Below are 23,145 nucleotides of genomic sequence, written 5' to 3' on the forward strand. Positions count from 1 at the left end.
CCAGCTCTGATCGAAGCTGTCCTACAGCCCAGTTTATAAACCCTGAAGAAGTATTTTTATGAGATTGCACTTGAACTTTACCTGTAAAGCTCTGATGATTCTACAGTATTTGCTGAATTCGTATCCTATGCTAGTCTGCGAGTAAATAACAATAACCTAGTGGTGCAGGTCTAGGTAAGTTAGCCAAAGGACAATTAAAGGGAACCTGCCACCAGGATTTTGCTGCCCTGTCTTAGAGTAGCATCATTTAGAGACCCTGATTCCAGTAATGTATCACGTATTGGGCTACTTGCTGTCGTTTTGATAAAATCACTGCTTTATCTGCTGCAAATCTACCAATTATCTGAATGCAGAGCTCTGTGTAACCCCACCCACACCACTGATTGGCAGCTTTCTGCATATGCACAGTGTACGCAGAAAGCTGCCAATCTGTGGTGTGGGCGGGGTTATACAGAGACTATAAGTATGGAGGACTGTCTGACAGCAGGTTTGCCAAACCTCCAATGACAATCTGTTCCTGATAAAACAGTGATTGCATGAAAACTACACTAAGAAACCCAGTGACACATCTCTGGAATCAGGTTCTGTCTCTACATCATACAGCTCTCAGATTAATACAATTAGTACATGTACAACACTGAGCATGTTAAGAGCCCACCAGCATTATTGCTTTTGAGAGATGCATTGATTGGCATAGGAGTTTCACCAATCTTCAGTATTTTTTTAAAGGGGTTGTCCGGCCTTGGGATACAAGTCTGCAATCACTCTAAGTGACTGCAGACTTATGAATCCTCTCATCATGTGCACTGAGCACTGTAAGGATTCTCCTGTGGCGGCTCCAAAAAGGAGTGGTCATGTGATTTGCTTACTTCCAGTCTGACTAGACTGTATTCGGCCTTCGCCTAATACACCGGCATTGAGCAAGGCCGCACCTATCTTCTCGGCATATGACCGCATGCATTCAAATCACATATATGCGGTTACGCACCTGTTGCTCTCAGCGCAGGCACCAGAGAAAGCTCACAGCGTGCAATGTTAGGATCCACAAGTCTGCAGTCACATAGAGCGACTGCAGACTTGTAGCTTAAGACTGGACAACCCCTTTAAGGAGGCAGAAATCATGTCACCTTTAGTTGTCAATACTAGTATATTTTTTTTTACTCCAGAGAGGGGTGAGTGACTGTCAAGTTTTAGAGATGAAAGCTACTTATTTTAGGATGACATGATGAAGTCGGTTGAATGCTTTCATCAGTCTGTTGTTATTGTTCTTTTGAAAGGAGCAAGAGACACAAATCTGGGTCTCTAGAGGATGATGTGGACACAAGCCCCGGAGGGGAGTTCTATACATCTCCGTCTTCTCCAACTGGGAGCAGCCGAAACTGGACTGAGGATATGGAGGGAGGTAAGTGCTCCAATGTAACGTAGACCTGAAGATATGAAAGTTCATGTATTCAATATCAATCTTAAAGGAACACTACGGCGTTTTTTTTTATTACTTCTTTGTTAGTAATCAGTAATGAGAGCATTATAATATTTACCTGTTACTGTCTTCAGCCGTTTCCAGCGCAGTTCCAGTCTTCTTCTGAATAATGCGATGACAATTGTGACGCACCTTCTCCTGTGAGGACTTAAAAACACCTTCTCGATGTAAGGCCAGGTTCATATTGCGTTGGTGCAGTCCATTCAACGCATGCGTTAAGCAGACTGCACCAACGCTAGTGCCTTTTAAAGATGGCACGATAGCGCAGATGCTCCACCTACGCTAGCGGTGACGGACCCGGAAACGCTGCAGCCCGCGTCCGAGGGTCCGTCACAGAATGACAGCACATCGCTAACGCATGCCAATTATGACATGCGTTAGGGATGCGCTACATAATGGCAGTCAATGGGTGCGCTGAAGCATCCGTTACATTGCGTTAGTGCAATGTGAACCCTGCCTTAGTCTAAGAGACTCAAGACAAGACTCTCGTAGACTTTCATTAAAAAAGGAATTAGCGGTCTTCTGCGTTGGCTGGCAAATCAGAGCTGTGGTCACATGATGGAGGAGAGGACAGGAGCCACGCTGGAAACGGCAGAAGACAGCTATGGGAAAATAGTCCAATGTACGCACTTCACACACGTCACTGATTGCTAACAAAGAGGGCAAGAAAAAAAACACAGGAGTTCTCTTTTAAGGGTCAGTATGAATCAATTATTCATTCCAGAGCTTTGTATTTTTTACTGTCAGAAATCATATGGGTTAAATGAGAGCGATTATGCCCATACTGTAGAGGATATGATATGTGAAAAACTTATTGAGGGTATATATTGGGAGGCTTTCACAACCTCTTGGCATATAGAGGGATTCGTAGCCATAGCCTTCCATGTTACATGCATAAAAAACACAGTTTATTGCATTTTTCTAAAAAGGTAAAAAAAATATTAACGTATACCAACATTTAGGGGCTTAATAAAAAAACGCTTTCATGTTTTTACTTTGGTAGCTGTTTTACTGAATAATATAGTGCAGCGTGCTATGCTATAAGTCTGGACAGAGATGAAATAATACAATATTTTTATTTTATTTTACTTTCTTTGAGTCAAAGAATTTGTCAGTATAAAATAAAACTGTATATTAGATTGTCATATTTACACTGTATTTTTTTATGCCTTTTGAAATTGGGGTTTTGGTTAAATGGTCATTTGCATCTCTGGTTCATGTTAGCTTTGATCACACAGGACATAGAACACTTCAGTGCTCATCTAGTATAATTTATTGTTGTCATAGCTGTAATTTGCATACAAACTTGCATGATGTTGCCAGGCCTGTTTCATTTTTTCTTCAATAGGTTGCCTTAAAAGGGGTTTATTTCAATATCAATAATGGTTAAACTGCAAAGTGCTTGGAAAAACAAGTAATTTTATTATTATTAAAAATAATCTCCATTTGTGGGAAGTGAGGGATTTCTAATATTCTTGTTGAATTCTGATTGTCTAGGCTACCTACCAACCACAGACTACTGTCTGGTAGAGGATGCTTAAAAACTCTATTCAATAAGGTCCTTTAAGAACTGTTTGCTGGCTAGCTTTAGTGTCCCTGCACTTCTCCGATGCTGCTGCTACATCAGAGAGTGCTCAATTCCGGCCAGCAGGGGGGCTATGCCATTGGTGCAAACTACTGTATCATTCTTCAGGGGCACACTGCTACCGGAAAACCAAAAGCCGGGAGGCAGGGAACCAGTTTGCTCCTGAAGAGTAAACCTGAGAACAACCCCTTAAGTCTGATTTATATAGCAGTGTCTTTGACATACTTTTGTTCTAGTGTTTCATATCTCTTTATGTTTCAATATTTAGGTCTATCCTCCTATTTTCATCAAAGGTCATTAGCCTTTCGTTATCATGCAGACCTGTCCTCATCATAATGTTGTATCATTTCAGTGATTTTTCAGTCATACCCCTTGGTATGCTATCAATGAGGTTATAAATGGTTGTCTTAGGAATGTTCTGCCTTGTTGAATGCACTTAAGCTTGAAATCATCAATATACACTGCTGGCAGCTCCTTTTGTAATTGCTGATCATTGACAGCCTAGATGTACTTGATGGAGACAAGGAGATGTTGCAGGCCACGGTGGCATGGTTAGGCCATTTAGTCTGCTGACATTGCAACTAACAACTTGCGGCCTGGCGTTGTTGTGAACAATATTACTCACTGTAAAATGATGGATTCAGATTGTTTGGAAATGGCCTTATATGTTCTCTGAGATTGAAGGGCAGAAACCATTGTTTCTTTAGGTTCATTACAACTGTCTTTCTTCCTTTTCATTGTGTTAACACACAACTGCATGATGCAGACCAGCAAACTGCTAAAACTTATGCTTTTATATGGGTGGTAACACTGCTGTTGTACTATCAAACAAGGGCACCAGGCTGCTACTTAACCTCATAATTCCTAAGGAAACAGGGTATACTTAATTTTTCATGCTCTACATCTGCATTTTAGCCTAGTTTTTGTAAAATATCAATGACGCAATGTAATTTGTAATGTTTTGTTGCTCATCTTTGGTCTTATTTGCTTAATATTAAGACTTACTAAGGACCAGCTATAATTTATATGCCTTGATGCGTAAAACCACAGAATTCACTTTTCTCATATCTGTATACATGAAAACTGGTTAGTCAGCAATATATGTTACATAGTTATGTACAGTAGATGTTAAAGGTACTTATCACCAGATTTCACACCTCATTTTTTAAGTTTTATTATTTTAGTTATGAAAAAATAAAAAAGCTTCTAAATATAATACATAAAAAAATAACGTGGGAAAGTAATTTGCACACTACTCGATATTCGTACGCACGGTATGCAAATGAGCGATTTCCTGTTGAAAGTCGCTGTCAGGCAGCCTGGTTGGAGCTTCCCGGCGTGCTGAGTGGCACTACTCTGCTCCCCAGCACTAAACGTGATCTTTCACTCTTAAACAGTCAGATATGGATGCTTTGTGTGGAGAGCTCATGCTCAGTGCAGGGGAACGAAGGAGAATTGTCATGCAGCTAAGGAGGCATTAGTTTTTCTTTATTAATGCAAGTGTTACTGCACTTCAGTCTGTATTACTCTCAATCTTATAAACACTGTTCTCATCGAGACCGTGCGGTGTAGGGCAGTGAGCTCGCTTTAGAAAATTGATAGCTATGCAGTGGAGTGACAGTGAAACCTGCTTTAATAGGGTAAAGCTAAGGACCTGCAAGTAAAGCGACTATTTTGCTTTATTCCTATTTTCTGCCTTTCCCCAATTTCTCTGAGATCTTAAGTTCATGCTGTTTAGAGCAGAGAGAGCGCTGTTTAAAGACTGGACTAGAGGCATGCTCTTTTGAACAATGCACAGAGTGCGCATGTTCATTATAATAATGCACAGAGTGCATATGCGCGTTCTAACAATGCACAGAGTGCGTATGCGCATTATAACAGTGCACAGAGTGCGTATGCACATTATAACAATGCACAGAGTGCGTATGCTCATTATAACAATGCACAGAGTGCGTATGCACATTATAACAATGCACAGAGTGCGTATGCACATTATAACAATGCACAGAGTGCGTATGCACATTATAACAATGCACAGAGTGCGTCTGTTTATTACAACAATGCACAGAGTGTGTATGTTTATTATAACAATGCACAGAATGCTTTTGGTCATTATAACAATGCACAGAGTGCGTAGGCGCATTATAACAATGCACAGAGTGCGTATGTTTATTATAACAATGTACAGAGTGCGTATGCGCATTATAATAATGCACAGTGCGTATGTTTATTATAACAATGCACAGAGTGCGTATGCACATTATAACAATGCACAGGGTGCGTATGCACATTATAACAATGCACAGAGTACGTATGTGCATTATAACAATGCACAGAGTGCGTATGCGCATTAAAACAATGCACAGAGTGCATATGCGCATTATAATAATGCACAGAGTTTGCATGTTTATTATAACAATGCACAGAGTGCGTATGTTTATTATAACAATGCACAGAGTGTGTATGTTTATTATAACAATGCACAGAATGCTTTTGGTCATTATAACAATGCACAGAGTGCGTAGGCGCATTATAACAATGCACAGAGTGCGTATGTTTATTATAACAATGTACAGAGTGCGTATGCGCATTATAATAATGCACAGTGCGTATGTTTATTATAACAATGCACAGAGTGCGTATGCACATTATAACAATGCACAGGGTGCGTATGCACATTATAACAATGCACAGAGTACGTATGTGCATTATAACAATGCACAGAGTGCGTATGCGCATTAAAACAATGCACAGAGTGCATATGCGCATTATAATAATGCACAGAGTTTGCATGTTTATTATAACAATGCACTGAGTGCGTATACGCATTATAACGATCCACAGAGTGCGTATGTGCATTATAACAAAGCACAGAGTGCGTATGCGCATTATAACAGTGCACAGAGTGCGTATGCACATTATAACAATGCACAGAGTGCGTATGCACATTATAACAATGCACAGAGTGCTATGCACATTATAACAATGCACAGAGTGCGTATGCACATTATAACAATGCACAGAGTGCGTCTGTTTATTACAACAATGCACAGAGTGTGTATGTTTATTATAACAATGCACAGAATGCGTATGGTCATTATAACAATGCACAGAGTGCGTAGGCGCATTATAACAATGCACAGAGTGCGTATGTTTATTATAACAATGTACAGAGTGCGTATGTGCATTATAATAATGCACAGTGCGTATGTTTATTATAACAATGCACAGAGTGCGTATGCACATTATAACAATGCACAGAGTGCGTATGCACATTATAACAATGCAGAGTACGTATGTGCATTATAACAATGCACAGAGTGCGTATGCGCATTAAAACAATGCACAGAGTGCATATGCACATTATAATAATGCACAGAGTTTGCATGTTTATTATAACAATGCACAGAGTGCGTATGTTTATTATAACAATGCACTGAGTGCGTATACGCATTATAACGATCCACAGAGTGCGTATGTGCATTATAACAAAGCACAGAGTGCGTATGCGCATTATAACAATGCACAGAGTGCGTATGTTCATTATAATAATGTACAGAGTGCGTATGCGCATTATAACAATGCACAAAGTGCGTATGCTCTGTGATGCAGTGACCCCTGTAACAGGTAGGGGATGCTGCATGGTCTCCCCAGTATGTACACAGAGGTGTATTGAGGCCATGAGAGTGCATGGCAGTTGCATGCATGGCTGTGGTCATAAGACAAAGTCCGGCATTGTGATGATGTGTCGCAGAGGAGAAGACTCTGCGCTGACAGCCTGAAGTGATGTGGTGTTCTGGGACCTATAGTCCCACAAGTATGTTGCATGTTGTTTAATAGTCATGGAAGGCTGGCTGGGCTAGTTATGTGAGATGGGCGGGACAAACTAGCCACAAACACCCACACTCCCACCCAGGGGAGTGGTTAAGGATATATAATGTGACCAGGATGTGGGTCACATGGCCTGTGTATGTTCCTGTGTGGTTCCTGTGTTGGAAGACCTGGGAGTAGGCTTCCTGAAAAGCACATGCTGGTGTGGGAGGTCCTGGGAGTAGGACCGGATCCCTGAGCAGCGCACAGTTTGGGAGGTCCTGGGAGTAGGACCGGATCCCTGAGCAGCGCACAGTGAAACTTGGGGAAGCTACCGTCATTCGTTGGGTCTGGACTGACTAAGATATGCCGCACAGGCAAGTTGGTGATTCCCGTGAGGCAGCTTTCCCAGAGGACTGACAAGGAGTCAGCAGGTGGAGCAGGAGCTCCCGTAAAGTACCATAGACTGTTGGTGCTTCTTATGTTATATGAACTGTGTGGTAACCCACGGCAACTGGTCAGAGGAGGACCAGCGTGTTTAGTTTCCGCAGACTTAATGTGATATCCTGATGGAATGGGTAATGGACTGTTCCTGATACGGTTTATGAGTCTTTAATAAACCAAAGGAACTGTTTTGTTCAAAATTCGTGCCCGTGTGCTTGAATGCCGTGCCAAGCGAGTAATCCCCTACCCGTTAGTGAGTGCAATCTCACAGCTCATTATAACAATGCAGAGTGTGTATGTTCATTATAACAATGCAGAGTGAAAATATTCATTACAACAATGCACAGAGTGCGTATCTACTATATAATTGTCTAAGGGTCACTTCCGTCTGTCTGTCTGTCTGTCCTTCTGTCTGTCTTTCTGTCACGGATATTCATTGGTCGCGGCCTCTGTCATGGAAATCCAAGTCGCTGATTGGTCGCGGCAAAACAGCCACGACCAATCAGCGACAGGCACAGTCCCGAAGAAAATCGCCGCTCCTTCCTCCCTGCAGTCAGTGCCCGGCGCCCGCATATTCCCCTTCAGCGCTCACACGGGGTTAATAGCAGCATTGATCGCGGTGTAACGCACTCGGTTAACGCTGCTATTAACCCTGTGTGACCAACTTTTTACTATTCATGCTGCCTATGCAGCATAAATAGTAAAAAGATCTAATGTTAAAAATAATAATAATAATAATAAAAAAAATAGTTATATACTCACCCTCCGTTGGCCCCCGGATCGAATCGGTTACTGACGCTCCTTGCGATGCCCTGGTGAACGCTCCATGCATTGCGGTCTCGCGAGATGATGATGTGCGGTCTCGCGAGACCGCTACGTCATCATCTCGCGAGACCGCAATGCACTCTTAAGACCGGAGCGTGCGAGGAGCGTCGGTAACCGCTTTGATCCAGGGCCAACGGAGGGTGAGTATATAACAATTTTTTATTTTAATTCTTTTTTTTAACAGGGATATGTGTTATGACCTGGTGGTTAGGACAATAATGGACCTGATGATCAAGAGCACCCGGAAAGATCTGATAGCTACAAAAACACGGGACAAGCTCTGGGAAGTTGAAACTCTGCTGACCGCAATCCCTAATCCTATCACACACACTAGAAATAGCCGTGGATTGCTCCTAACGCTCCCTATGCAACTCGTCACAGCCTCAGAACTAGCTAGCCCTGAAGATAGAAAAATAAAGCCTACCTTGCCTCAGAGAAATTCCCCAAAGGAAAAGGCAGCCCCCCACATATAATGACTGTGAGTTAAGATGAAATCACAAACATAGAGATGAAATAGATTTAGCAAAGAGAGGCCCCACTTACTGGACAGACAGAGGATAGAAAAGGTCACTTTGCGGTCAGCACAAAAACCTACAAAAAGCCATGCAGAGAGTGCATGGAAAAAAGCCTTCCGCACCGACTCACGGTGCGGAGGCGCCCCTCTGCGTCCCAGAGCTTCCAGCAAGCAAGGCAATATTCACAATAGCAAGCTGGACAGAAAAAATAGCAAACAGGAAAATAGCAAAGAGGAACTTAGCTTCTGCTGGAGTAAACAGGTAACAGAACGATCCAGGAGCGAACTAAACCAATAGTACAACATTGACAGCTGGCATGGGGCAAAGATCTAAGTGGAGTTAAATAGAGCAGCCCACTAACGACTTAGCCTCGTCACCTGTGGAAGGAAACTCAGAAACACCCACAGCCACCAGAGGAAGTCCATGGACAGAACCAGCCGAAGTACCATTCACGAACACAGGAGGGAGCCCGACAACAGAATTCACAACAGTACCCCTTCCTTGAGGAGGGGTCACCGAACCCTCACCAGAGCCCCCAGGCCGACCAGGATGAGCCAAATGAAAGGCACGAACCAGATCGGCAGCATGAACATCAGAGGCAAAAACCCAGGAATTATCTTCCTGACCATAACCCTTCCACTTGACCAGGTACTGGAGTTTCCGTCTCGAAATACGAGAATCCAAAATCTTCTCCACCACATACTCCAACTCCCCCTCAACCAACACCGGGGCAGGAGGATCAACGGATGGAACCACAGGCGCCACGTATCTCCGCAATAACGACCTATGGAACACATTATGGATGGCAAAAGAAGCTGGAAGGGCCAAACGAAATGAGACAGGATTGATAACCTCAGAAATCTTATACGGACCAATGAAACGAGGCTTAAACTTAGGAGAGGAAACCTTCATAGGAACATAACGAGACGACAACCAAACCAAATCCCCAACACGAAGTCGGGGACCCACACAGCGCCGGCGGTTAGCGAAACGTTGAGCCTTCTCCTGGGACAATGTCAAATTGTCCACCACATGAGTCCAAATCTGCTGCAACCTATCCACCACAGTATCTACACCAGGACAGTCCGAAGACTCAACCTGCCCTGAAGAGAAACGAGGATGGAAACCAGAATTGCAGAAAAACGGCGAAACTAAAGTAGCCGAGCTGGCCCGATTATTAAGGGCAAACTCAGCCAACGGCAAAAAGGACACCCAATCATCCTGATCAGCAGAAACAAAGCATCTCAGATATGTTTCCAAAGTCTGATTAGTTCGTTCGGTTTGGCCATTTGTCTGAGGATGGAAAGCCGAGGAAAAAGACAAATCAATGCCCATCCTAGCACAAAAGGATCGCCAAAACCTCGAAACAAACTGGGAACCTCTGTCCGAAACGATGTTCTCCGGGATACCATGTAAACGAACCACATGCTGGAAAAACAATGGCACCAAATCAGAGGAGGAAGGCAATTTAGACAAGGGTACCAAATGGACCATCTTAGAAAAGCGATCACAAACCACCCAAATGACCGACATCTTTTGAGAGACGGGGAGATCCGAAATAAAATCCATAGAAATATGCGTCCAGGGCCTCTTCGGGACCGGCAAGGGCAAAAGCAACCCACTGGCACGAGAACAGCAGGGCTTAGCCCAAGCACAAGTCCCACAGGACTGCACAAAAGAACGCACATCCCGTGACAAAGAAGGCCACCAAGAGGATCTAGCCACCAAATCTCTGGTACCAAAGATTCCAGGATGCCCAGCCAACACTGAACAATGAATCTCAGAGATAACTCTACTAGTCCATCTATCAGGGACAAACAGTCTCTCCGCTGGGCAACGGTCAGGTCTATCAGCCTGAAATTTTTGCAGCACCCGCCGCAAATCAGGGGAGATGGCAGACAAAATTACTCCCTCTTTGAGAATACCCGCCGGCTCAGGAAAACCCGGAGAGTCAGGCACAAAACTCCTTGACAGGGCATCAGCCTTCACATTCTTAGAGCCCGGAAGGTACGAAACCACAAAATCAAAACGGGAGAAAAATAACGACCATCGAGCCTGTCTCGGATTCAACCGTTTGGCAGACTCAAGATAAGTCAAATTCTTGTGATCTGTCAAGACCACCACGCGATGCTTGGCTCCTTCAAGCCAATGACGCCACTCCTCGAATGCCCACTTCATGGCCAACAACTCTCGATTACCAACATCATAATTGCGCTCAGCAGGCGAAAACTTTCTAGAAAAGAAAGCACATGGCTTCATCACCGAGCCATCAGAACTTTTTTGCGACAAAACAGCCCCTGCTCCAATCTCAGAAGCATCAACCTCAACCTGAAACGGGAGCGAAACATCTGGCTGGCACAACACAGGGGCAGAAGAAAAACGACGCTTCAACTCCTGAAAAGCCTCTACAGCTGCAGAAGACCAATTGACCACATCAGCACCCTTCTTGGTCAAATCAGTCAACGGTTTAGCAACACTAGAAAAATTAGCGATGAAGCGCCGATAAAAATTAGCAAAGCCCAGGAACTTTTGCAGGCTCTTCACAGATGTCGGCTGAGTCCAATCGTAAATGGCCTGGACTTTAACAGGGTCCATCTCGATAGTAGAAGGGGAAAAAATGAACCCCAAAAATGAAACCTTCTGAACTCCAAAGAGACACTTTGACCCCTTCACAAACAAGGAATTTGCACGAAGGACCTGGAACACCATTCTGACCTGCTTCACATGAGACTCCCAATCATCCGAAAAGACCAAAATATCATCCAAATACACAATCAGGAATTTATCCAGGTACTCTCGGAAGATGTCATGCATAAAGGACTGAAATACTGATGGAGCATTGGAAAGCCCGAATGGCATAACCAGGTACTCAAAATGGCCCTCGGGCGTATTAAATGCTGTTTTCCATTCATCGCCTTGTTTAATACGCACAAGATTATACGCCCCTCGAAGATCTATCTTGGTGAACCAACTAGCCCCTTTAATACGAGCAAACAAATCAGACAGCAACGGCAAAGGATACTGAAATTTGACTGTAATTTTATTAAGAAGGCGGTAATCAATACAAGGTCTCAAAGAACCATCCTTCTTGGCCACAAAAAAGAAACCTGCTCCTAACGGTGATGACGACGGGCGAATATGGCCTTTCTCCAAGGATTCCTTTATATAACTCCGCATAGCGGCGTGTTCTGGCACAGATAAATTGAACAATCGGCCCTTAGGAAACTTACTACCAGGAATCAAATTAATTGCACAATCGCAATCCCTATGAGGAGGTAGGGCACTGGCTTTGGGCTCATCAAATACATCCCGATAATCCGACAAAAACTCTGGAACTTCAGAAGGAGTGGAAGACGAAATTGACAAAAATGGAACATCACCATGTACCCCCTGGCAACCCCAGCTGGACACAGACATAGATTTCCAGTCCAATACTGGATTATGAACCTGTAGCCATGGCAATCCCAAAACGACCACATCATGCAGATTATGCAACACCAAAAAGCGGATATCCTCCTGATGTGCAGGAGCCATGCACATGGTCAATTGGGTCCAGTACTGAGGCTTATTCTTGGCCAAAGGCGTAGCATCAGTTCCTCTCAATGGAATAGGATACTGCAAGGGCTCCAAGAAAAAACCACAGCGCCTAGCATACTCCAAGTCCATCAAATTCAGGGCAGCGCCTGAATCCACAAATGCCATAACAGAATAGGATGACAAAGAGCAAATCAGAGTAACGGACAATAGAAATTTAGACTGTACCATACCAATGGTGGCAGACCTAGCGAACCGCTTATTGCGCTTAGGACAATCGGAGATAGCATGAGTGGAATCACCACAGTAAAAACATAGCCCATTCCGACGTCTGTGTTCTTGCCGTTCAGCTCTGGTCAAAGTTCTATCACATTGCATAGGCTCAGGCCCATGCTCAGATAGTACCGCCAAATGGTGCACAGCTTTACGCTCACGCAAGCGTCGATCGATCTGAATGGCCAAAGACATAGACTCATTCAGACCAGCAGGCATGGGAAATCCCACCATAACATCCTTAAGGGCTTCAGAGAGACCCTTTCTGAAGATTGCTGCCAGGGCACATTCATTCCACTGAGTGAGCACAGACCACTTTCTAAACTTCTGACAATATATCTCCGCTTCATCCTGACCCTGACACAGAGCCAGCAAGATTTTCTCTGCCTGATCCACTGAATTTGGTTTGTCATAAAGCAATCCAAGCACCAGGAAAAATGCATCAACATCACGCAATGCCGGATCTCCTGGCGCAAGGGAAAATGCCCAGTCTTGAGGGTCACCACGCAACAAAGAAATAATGATCCTTACTTGTTGAACAGGGTCACCTGAGGAGCGAGGTTTCAAGGCAAGAAACAATTTACAATTATTTTTGAAATTCAAGAACTTAGATCTATCACCAAAAAACTCATCAGGAATAGGAATCCTAGGCTCTGACATCGGATTCTGAACCACAAAATCTTGAATGTTTTGTACCCTTGTAGTGAGATTATCCATCCAAGAGGACAGACCTTGAATGTCCATGTTTACACCTGTGTCCCGAACCACCCTGAGGTAAAGGGGAAAAGAGAGACAAAACACACTGCAAAGAAAAAAAAATGGTCTCAGAACTTCTCTTATCTCTCTATTGAGATGCATTAATACTTTGGGCCAGCTGTACTGTTATGACCTGGTGGTTAGGACAATAATGGACCTGATGATCAAGAGCACCCGGAAAGATCTGATAGCTACAATAACACGGGACAAGCTCTGGGAAGTGGAAACTCTGCTGACCGCAATCCCTAATCCTATCACACACACTAGAAATAGCCGTGGATTGCTCCTAACGCTTCCTATGCAACTCGTCACAGCCTCAGAACTAGCAAGCCCTAAGAAAGGAAAATAAAGCCTACCTAGCCTCAGAGAAATTCCCCAAAGGAAAAGGCAGCCCCCCACATATAATGACTGTGAGTTAAGATGAAATCACAAACATAGAGATGAAATAGATTTAGCAAAGAGAGGCCCCACTTACTGGACAGACAGAGGATAGAAAAGGTCACTTTGCGGTCAGCACAAAAACCTACAAAAAGCCATGCAGAGAGTGCAGGGAAAAAAACCTTCCGCACCGACTCACGGTGCGGAGGCGCCCCTCTGCGTCCCAGAGCTTCCAGCAAGCAAGGCAATATTCACAATAGCAAGCTGGACAGAAAAAATAGCAAACAGGAAAATAGCAAAGAGGAACTTAGCTTCTGCTGGAGTAAACAGGTAACAGAACGATCCAGGAGCGAACTAGACCAATAGTACAACATTGACAGCTGGCATGGGGCAAAGATCTAAGTGGAGTTAAATAGAGCAGCCCACTAACGACTTAGCCTCGTCATCTGTGGAAGGAAACTCAGAAACACCCACAGCCACCAGAGGAAGTCCATGGACAGAACCAGCCGAAGTACCATTCACGACCACAGGAGGGAGCCCGACAACAGAATTCACAACAGATATGGTGCCCACATTGCTATAGACTGCGTGGGCTGTGCAATATATTACGTAGGCTGGGCAATATACTACGTGGACTGGGCAATATACAACGTGGGCTGCGCAATATACAACGTGGGCTGCGCAATATACAAGGTGGGCTGAGCAATATACTACGTGGCCTGGGCAATATACTACGTGGACTGGGCAATATACAACGTGGGCTGCGCAATATACAATGTGGGCTGTGAAATATACTGCGTGGGTTGTGCTATATACTACGTTGGCTGCGCAATATACAACGTGGGCTGCGCAATATACAATGTGGGCTGCGCAATATACAACGTGGGCTGCGCAATATACTATGTGGGCTGAGCAATATACAACGTGGGCTGCGCAATGTACGACATGGGCTGCGCAATATACAACATGGGCTGCGCAATATACTACGTGGGCTGCGCAATGTACTACGTGGGCTGCGCAATGTACTACATGGGCTGCACAATGTACTGCGTGGGCTGCACAATGTACTGCATGGGCTACGCAATGTACTGCGTGGGCTGCGCAATGTACTGCGTGGGCTGCGCAATGTACTATGTGGGCTCTGCTATACACTACGCATAGATATTCTAGAATACCCGATGCGTTAGAATCGGGCTACCATCTAGTGCTCATTATAACAATGCACAGAGTTCATATGCTCATTATATCAATGCACAGAGTGAGTATGTTCATTTTAACAATGCACAGAGTGCGTATGTGCATTATAACAATGCACAGAGTGCGTATGTGCATTATAACAATGCACAGAGTGCGTATGTGCATTATAACAATGCACAGAATGCGTATGTGCATTATAACAATGCACAGAGTGCGTATACGCATTATAACAATGCACAGAGTGCGTATGTGCATTATAACAATGCACAGAGTGCGTATGTGCATTATAACAATGCACAGAGTGCGTATACGCATTATAACAATGCAGAGAGTGCGTATGTGCATTATAACAATGCACAGAGTGCGTATGCTCATTATAACAATGCACAGAGTGCGTGTGCGCATTATAACAATGCACAGAGTGCGTATGTTCATTATAACAATGCACAGAGTGCGTATGCGCATTATAACAATGCACAGAGTGTGTATGCGCATTATAACAATGCACAGAGTGCGTATGTTATAACAATGCGCAAAATGCGTCTGCGCATTATAACAATGCACAGAGTGCGTATGCTCATTATAACAATGCACAGAGTGCGTATGCACATTATAACAATGCACAGAGTGTGTATGCGCATTATAACAATGTACAGAGTGCGTATGCGCATTATAACAATGCAGAGTGTGTATGCGCATTATAACAATGTACAGAGTGTGTATGCGCATTATAACAATGCACAGAGTGCGTATGCGCATTATAACAATGCACAGAGTGCATATGCGCATTATAACAATGCACAGAGTGTGTATGCGCATTATAACAATGCACAGAGTGCGTATGCGCATTATAACAATGCACAGAGTGAGTATGTTCATTTTAACAATGCACAGAGTGCGTATGTGCATTATAACAATGCACAGAGTGCGTATGTGCATTATAACAATGCACAGAGTGCGTATGTGCATTATAACAATGCACAGAATGCATATGTGCATTATAACAATGCACAGAGTGCTTATGCGCATTATAACAATGCACAGAGTGCGTATGTGCATTATAACAATGCACAGAGTGCGTATGTGCATTATAACAATGCACAGAGTGCGTATACGCATTATAACAATGCAGAGAGTGCGTATGTGCATTATAACAATGCACAGAGTGCATATGCTCATTATAACAATGCACAGAGTGCGTATGCGCATTATAACAATGCACAGAGTGCGCATGTTCATTATAACAATGCACAGAGTGCGTATGCGCATTATAACAATGCACAGAGTGTGTATGCGCATTATAACAATGCACAGAGTGCGTATGTTATAACAATGCACAAAATGCGTCTGCGCATTATAACAATGCACAGAGTGCGTATACTCATTATAACAATGCACAGAGTGTGTATGCGCATTATAACAATGTACAGAGTGCGTATGCGCATTATAACAATGCAGAGTGTTTATGCGCATTATAACAATGTACAGAGTGTGTATGCGCATTATAACAATGCACAGAGTGCGTATGCGCATTATAACAATGCACAGAGTGCATATGCGCATTATAACAATGCACAGAGTGTGTATGCGCATTATAACAATGCACAGAGTGCGTATGCGCATTATAACAATGCACAGAGTGCGTATGGTCTTTATAACAATGCACAGAGTGTGTATGCGCATTATAACAATGCACAGAGTGCGTATGCGCATTATAACAATGCACAGAGTACATATGCGCATTATAACAATGCACAGAGTGTGTATGCGCATTATAACAATGCACAGAGTGCGTATGCGCATTATAACAATGTACAGAGTGCGTATGGTCTTTATAGCAATGCACAGAGTACATATGCGCATTATAACAATGCACAGAGTGTGTATGCGCATTATAACAATGCACAGAGTGCGTATGCGCATTATAACAATGTACTGAGTGCGTATGGTCTTTATAACAATGCACAGAGTGCGTATGCGCATTATAACAATGCACAGAGTGCGCATGTTCATTATAACAATGCACAGAGTGCGTATGCGCATTATAACAATGCACAGAGTGTGTACGCATTATAACAATGCACAGAGTGCGTATGTTATAACAATGCACAAAATGCGTCTGCGCATTATAACAATGCACAGAGTGCGTATACTCATTATAACAATGCACAGAGTGTGTATGCGCATTATAACAATGTACAGAGTGCGTATGCGCATTATAACAATGCAGAGTGTGTATGCGCATTATAACAATGTACAGAGTGTGTATGCGCATTATAACAATGCACAGAGTGCGTATGCGCATTATAACAATGCACAGAGTGCATATGCGCATTATAACAATGCACAGAGTGTGTATGCGCATTATAACAATGCACAGAGTGCGTATGCGCATTATAACAATGCACAGAGTGCGTATGGTCTTTATAACAATGCACAGAGTGTGTATGCGCATTATAACAATGCACAGAGTGCGTATGCGCATTATAACAATGCACAGAGTACATATGCGCATTATAACAATGCACAGAGTGTGTATGCGCATTATAACAATGCACAGAGTGCGTATGCGCATTATAGTAACATAGTAACATAGTAACATAGTTAGTAAGGCCGAAAAAAGACATTTGTCCATCCAGTTCAGCCTATATTCCATCATAATAAATACCCAGATCTACGTCCTTCTACAGAACCTAATAATTGTATGATACAATATTGTTCTGCTCCAGGAAGACATCCAGGCCTCTCTTGAACCCCTCGACTGAGTTCGCCATCACCACCTCCTCAGGCAAGCAATTCCAGATTCTCACTGCCCTAACAGTAAAGAATCCTCTTCTATGTTGGTGGAAAAACCTTCTCTCCTCCAGACGCAAAGAATGCCCCCTTGTGCCCGTCACCTTCCTTGGTATAAACAGATCCTCAGCGAGATATTTGTATTGTCCCCTTATATACTTATACATGGTTATTAGATCGCCCCTCAGTCGTCTTTTTTCTAGACTAAATAATCCTAATTTCGCTAATCTATCTGGGTATTGTAGTTCTCCCATCCCCTTTATTAATTTTGTTGCCCTCCTTTGTACTCTCTCTAGTTCCATTATATCCTTCCTGAGCACCGGTGCCCAAAACTGGACACAGTACTCCATGTGCGGTCTAACTAGGGATTTGTACAGAGGCAGTATAATGCTCTCATCATGTGTATCCAGACCTCTTTTAATGCACCCCATGATCCTGTTTGCCTTGGCAGCTGCTGCCTGGCACTGGCTGCTCCAGGTAAGTTTATCATTAACTAGGATCCCCAAGTCCTTCTCCCTGTCAGATTTACCCAGTGGTTTCCCGTTCAGTGTGTAATGGTGATATTGATTCCCTCTTCCCATGTGTATAACCTTACATTTATCATTGTTAAACCTCATCTGCCACCTTTCAGCCCAAGTTTCCAACTTATCCAGATCCATCTGTAGCAGAATACTATCTTCTCTTGTATTAACTGCTTTACATAGTTTTGTATCATCTGCAACTATCGATATTTTACTGTGTAAACCTTCTACCAGATCATTAATGAATATGTTGAAGAGAACAGGTCCCAATACTGACCCCTGCGGTACCCCACTGGTCACAGCGACCCAGTTAGAGACTATACCATTTATAACCACCCTCTGCTTTCTATCACTAAGCCAGTTACTAACCCATTTACACACATTTTCCCCCAGACCAAGCATTCTCATTTTGTGTACCAACCTCTTGTGCGGCACGGTATCAAACGCTTTGGAAAAATCGAGATATACCACGTCCAATGACTCACCGTGGTCCAGTCTATAGCTTACCTCTTCATAAAAACTGATTAGATTGGTTTGACAGGAGCGATTTCTCATAAACCCATGCTGATATGGAGTTAAACAGTTATTCTCATTGAGATAATCCAGAATAACATCCCTCAGAAACCCTTCAAATATTTTACCAACAATAGAGGTTAGACTTACTGGCCTATAATTTCCAGGTTCACTTTTAGAGCCCTTTTTGAATATTGGCACCACATTTGCTATGCGCCAGTCCTGCGGAACAGACCCTGTCGCTATAGAGTCACTAAAAATAAGAAATAATGGTTTATCTATTACATTACTTAGTTCTCTTAGTACTCGTGGGTGTATGCCATCCGGACCCGGAGATTTATCTATTTTAATCTTATTTAGCCGGTTTCGCACCTCTTCTTGGGTTAGATTGGTGACCCTTAATATAGGGTTTTCATTGTTTCTTGGGATTTCACCTAGCATTTCATTTTCCACCGTGAATACCGTGGAGAAGAAGGTGTTTAATATGTTAGCTTTTTCCTCGTCATCTACAACCATTCTTTCCTCACTATTTTTTAAGGGCCTACATTTTCAGTTTTTATTCTTTTACTATTGATATAGTTGAAGAACAGTTTGGGATTAGTTTTACTCTCCTTAGCAATGTGCTTCTCTGTTTCCTTTTTGGCAGCTTTAATTAGTTTTTTAGATAAAGTATTTTTCTCCCTATAGTTTTTTAGAGCTTCAATGGTGCCATCCTGCTTTAGTAGTGCAAATGCTTTCTTTTTACTGTTAATTGCCTGTCTTACTTCTTTGTTTAGCCACATTGGGTTTTTCCTATTTCTAGTCCTTTTATTCCCACAAGGTATAAACCGCTTACACTGCCTATTTAGGATGTTCTTAAACATTTCCCATTTATTATCTGTATTCTCATTTCTGAGGATATTGTCCCAGTCTACCAGATTAAGGGCATCTCTAAGCTGTTCAAACTTTGCCTTCCTAAAGTTCAATGTTTTTGTGACTCCCTGACAAGTCCCCCTAGTGAAAGACAGGTGAAACTGCACAATATTGTGGTCGCTATTTCCTAAATGCCCAACCACCTGCAGATTTGTTATTCTGTCAGGTCTATTAGATAGTATTAGGTCTAAAAGTGCTGCTCCTCTGGTTGGATTCTGCACCAATTGTGAAAGATAATTTTTCTTGGTTATTAGCAGAAACCTGTTGCCTTTATGGGTTTCACAGGTTTCTGTTTCCCAGTTAATATCCGGGTAGTTAAAGTCCCCCATAACCAGGACCTCATTATGGGTTGCAGCTTCATCTATCTGCTTTAGAAGTAGACTTTCCATGCTTTCTGTTATATTTGGGGGTTTGTAACAGACCCCAATGAGAATTTTGTTACCATTTTTCCCTCCATGAATTTCAACCCATATGGACTCGACATCCTCATTCCCTTCGCTAATATCCTCCCTTAAAGTGGACTTTAGACAAGACTTTACATAGAGACAAACCCCTCCTCCTCTCCGATTTTTACGATCCTTTCTAAACAGACTGTAACCCTGTAAGTTAACTGCCCAGTCATAGCTTTCATCTAACCATGTCTCGGTTATTCCCACTATGTCAAAGTTACCTGTAGATATTTCTGCTTCTAGTTCTTCCATCTTGTTTGTCAGGCTTCTGGCGTTTGCGAGCATGCAGTTTAGAGGATTTTGTTTTGTTCCAATCTCCTCACTGTGAATTGTTTTAGAAATGTTCTTACCTCCCTTCTGAGTATGTTTTCCTGGGTCGTCTTTGTTCGAGTCTAATGTTTTTCTTCCCGTCCCCTCTTCTTCTAGTTTAACGCCCTCCTGATGAGTGTAGCGAGTCTTCTGGCGAATGTGTGTTTCCCAGGTTTGTTGAGGTGTAGTCCGTCTCTGGCGAGGAGTCCATCATACCAGTAATTCACACCGTGGTCCAGGAATCCAAATCCTTGTTGTCTGCACCATCGTCTTAGCCAGTTGTTTGCATCAAGGATCCTGTTCCATCTCCTGGTGCCATGCCCGTCTACTGGAAGGATAGAAGAAAAAACTACCTGTGCATCCAGTTCCTTTACTTTCTTCCCCAACTCTTCAAAGTCCTTGCAGATTGTCGGTAGGTCCTTCCTTGCCGTGTCATTGGTGCCAACATGTATCAGAAGAAATGGGTGGACGTCCTTGGAGCTGAAGAGCTTTGGTATCCTATCGGTCACATCCTTGATCATCGCACCTGGAAGGCAGCAGACTTCTCTTGCAGTTATGTCCGGTCTGCAGATGGCTGCTTCGGTGCCTCTCAGTAGTGAGTCTCCCACCACCACCACTCTTCGTTGCTTCTTGGCTGTACTTTTTGCTGTCACTTGTTGCTGTGTGCCCTTTTCTTTTTTGCTTGCTGGTATTGCTTCATTCTTAGGTGTGCCATCTTCATCCTCTACAAAGATTTGATATCGGTTCTTCAGTTGTGTGGTTGGTGATTTCTCCATGGTCTTCTTGCTTCTTTTGGTCACATGCTTCGACTCATCTGCTTTTGGAGGTTCTCTGACACTTTTTGCACCTTCTGTGACCAGTAGAGATGCTTCTGTTCTGTCTAGAAAGTCTTCATTCTCTTTGATGAGTTTCAAAGTTGCTATTCTTTCTTCCAGACCCCGCACCTTTTCTTCTAAAAGGGCCACTAGTCTACACTTCTGACAGGTGAAATTGGATTCTTCTTCTGGTCGATCTGTGAACATGTAGCACATGCTGCAGCTCACCATGTAGGTTGTCACATCTGCCATGTTGCTCCTAGATCCTGCTGACTTGCTGTGTGTTTTCCTTCTTGTGTAATCTACTCAGCCAAGCTCTCTTGCAATAATGTCCTACAGGCAAAAATTCCTTACGGCGCGCGGTTTGGTGATGCTTTCGAAGCAGCTGGTCCCGGCTGTACCCAACGATCTTCTAGCTTAGGGAGACTTCGCTTCTCCCAGAAGGCACCTGGAATATGCAAATTAGCCTCCTGAAGCTTGAATCCCTGGTTTGGTGATGCTTTCGAAGCAGCTGGTCCCGGCTGTACCCAACGATCTTCTAGCTTAGGGAGACTTCGCTTCTCCCAGAAGGCACCTGGAATATGCAAATTAGCCTCCTGAAGCTTGAATCCCAAGCTTCAGGAGGCTATGTACAGAGTGCGTATGGTCTTTATAACAGTGCACAGAGTGTGTATGTTCATTATAACCATGCACAGAGTGCGTATGCGCATTATAACAATGCACAGAGTGCATATGCGCATTATAACAATAATAACAATGCACAGAGCTGTGCCAACACCATGGCGGAACGAATAGGAAGAAAAGAGTTTAGATAGATAATATAGATTTAACAAAACTAAACATATGTAAATATATTATAGGGAACCTGTCATGTCCTTTTTAGCATGTAAACTGTCCCCAGTGCGTTGTTTGTGATGCAATGTGCATCACTAACACTTTTTTTAAAATTAAAAACGGCGCTGTAATCATGTCCAAAAAGCACTTTATACAGTTACTAGATGGTGGCCCGATTCTAACGCATCGGGTATTCTAGAATATGCATGTCCACATAGTATATTGCTCAACCACGTAGTATATTGCCCAACCAAGTAGTATATTGCCCATCCACGTAGTATATTGTCCAGCCACATAGTATATTGCCCAGTGACGTAGTATATTGCCCAGCTACATAGTATATTGCCCAGTGACTAGTATATTGCCCAGCCACGTAGTATATTGCCCAGTCACGTAGTATATTGCCCAGTCACGTAGTATATTGCCCAGTGACGTAGTATATTGCCCAGTCACGTAGTATATTGCCCAGCCACGTAGTATACTGCACAGCGACGTAGTATACAGCACAGAGCCACGTAGTATACAGCACAGACACGTAGTATACTGTCCAGACACATAGTATATTGGCCAGTCACGTATATTGCCCAGCTACGTAGTATATTGCCCAGTCACGTAGTATATTGCCCAGCCACGTAGTATACTGCACAGCGATGGAGTATACAGCACAGAGCCACGTAGTATACAGCACAGACACGTAGTATACTGCCCAGTCACGTAGTATATTGCCCAGTCACGTAGTATATTGCCCAGTCACGTAGTATATTGCCCAGTGACGTAGTATATTGCCCAGTCACGTAGTATACTGCACAGTGACGTAGTATACAGCACAAAGCCACGTAGTATACAGCACAGACACGTAGTATACTGCCAAGTCACGTAGTATATTGGCCAGTCACGTATATTGCCCAGCTACGTAGTATATTGCCCAGCCACGTATGTAACAGGTTAAAAAATAAAAAATAAACATATACTCACCTTCTGAGGGCCCCTTGTAGTCCTGTCGCCTGTGTGCGGTGTACGCGGCAGCTTCCGGTCCCAGGGTTGGTATGAGCGCAGGACCTGTGATGACATCCTGGTCACATGACCGTGACGTCATGGCAGGTCCTTCTCGCATAGCATCCTTAGCTCCGGAACCTGCCGCTTGCACTTCCGAGGACAGGACGCCACGTCGGAGGGTGAGAATAAAGTTGTTTTTTTTATTT

The 23,145-nt window shown here is 43.4% G+C and overlaps 1 protein-coding gene across 4 annotated transcripts in view; it reads left to right on the top strand.

The window, feature by feature from the left end:
- Window positions 1-23,145, top strand: part of NFIC (nuclear factor I C) — a 145,174-nt gene that overhangs the window by 83,985 nt on the left and 38,044 nt on the right. For all 4 annotated transcript variants that reach the window (XM_069741804.1, XM_069741812.1, XM_069741822.1 and 1 more), the window contains one exon: window positions 1,278-1,402. In XM_069741804.1, the coding sequence (XP_069597905.1) occupies window positions 1,278-1,402 (125 nt within the window). The remainder of the gene's footprint in view (window positions 1-1,277; window positions 1,403-23,145) is intronic.

This window comes from Ranitomeya imitator, chromosome 1, assembly GCF_032444005.1.
Source record: "Ranitomeya imitator isolate aRanImi1 chromosome 1, aRanImi1.pri, whole genome shotgun sequence".
NCBI lineage: Eukaryota > Metazoa > Chordata > Amphibia > Anura > Dendrobatidae > Ranitomeya > Ranitomeya imitator.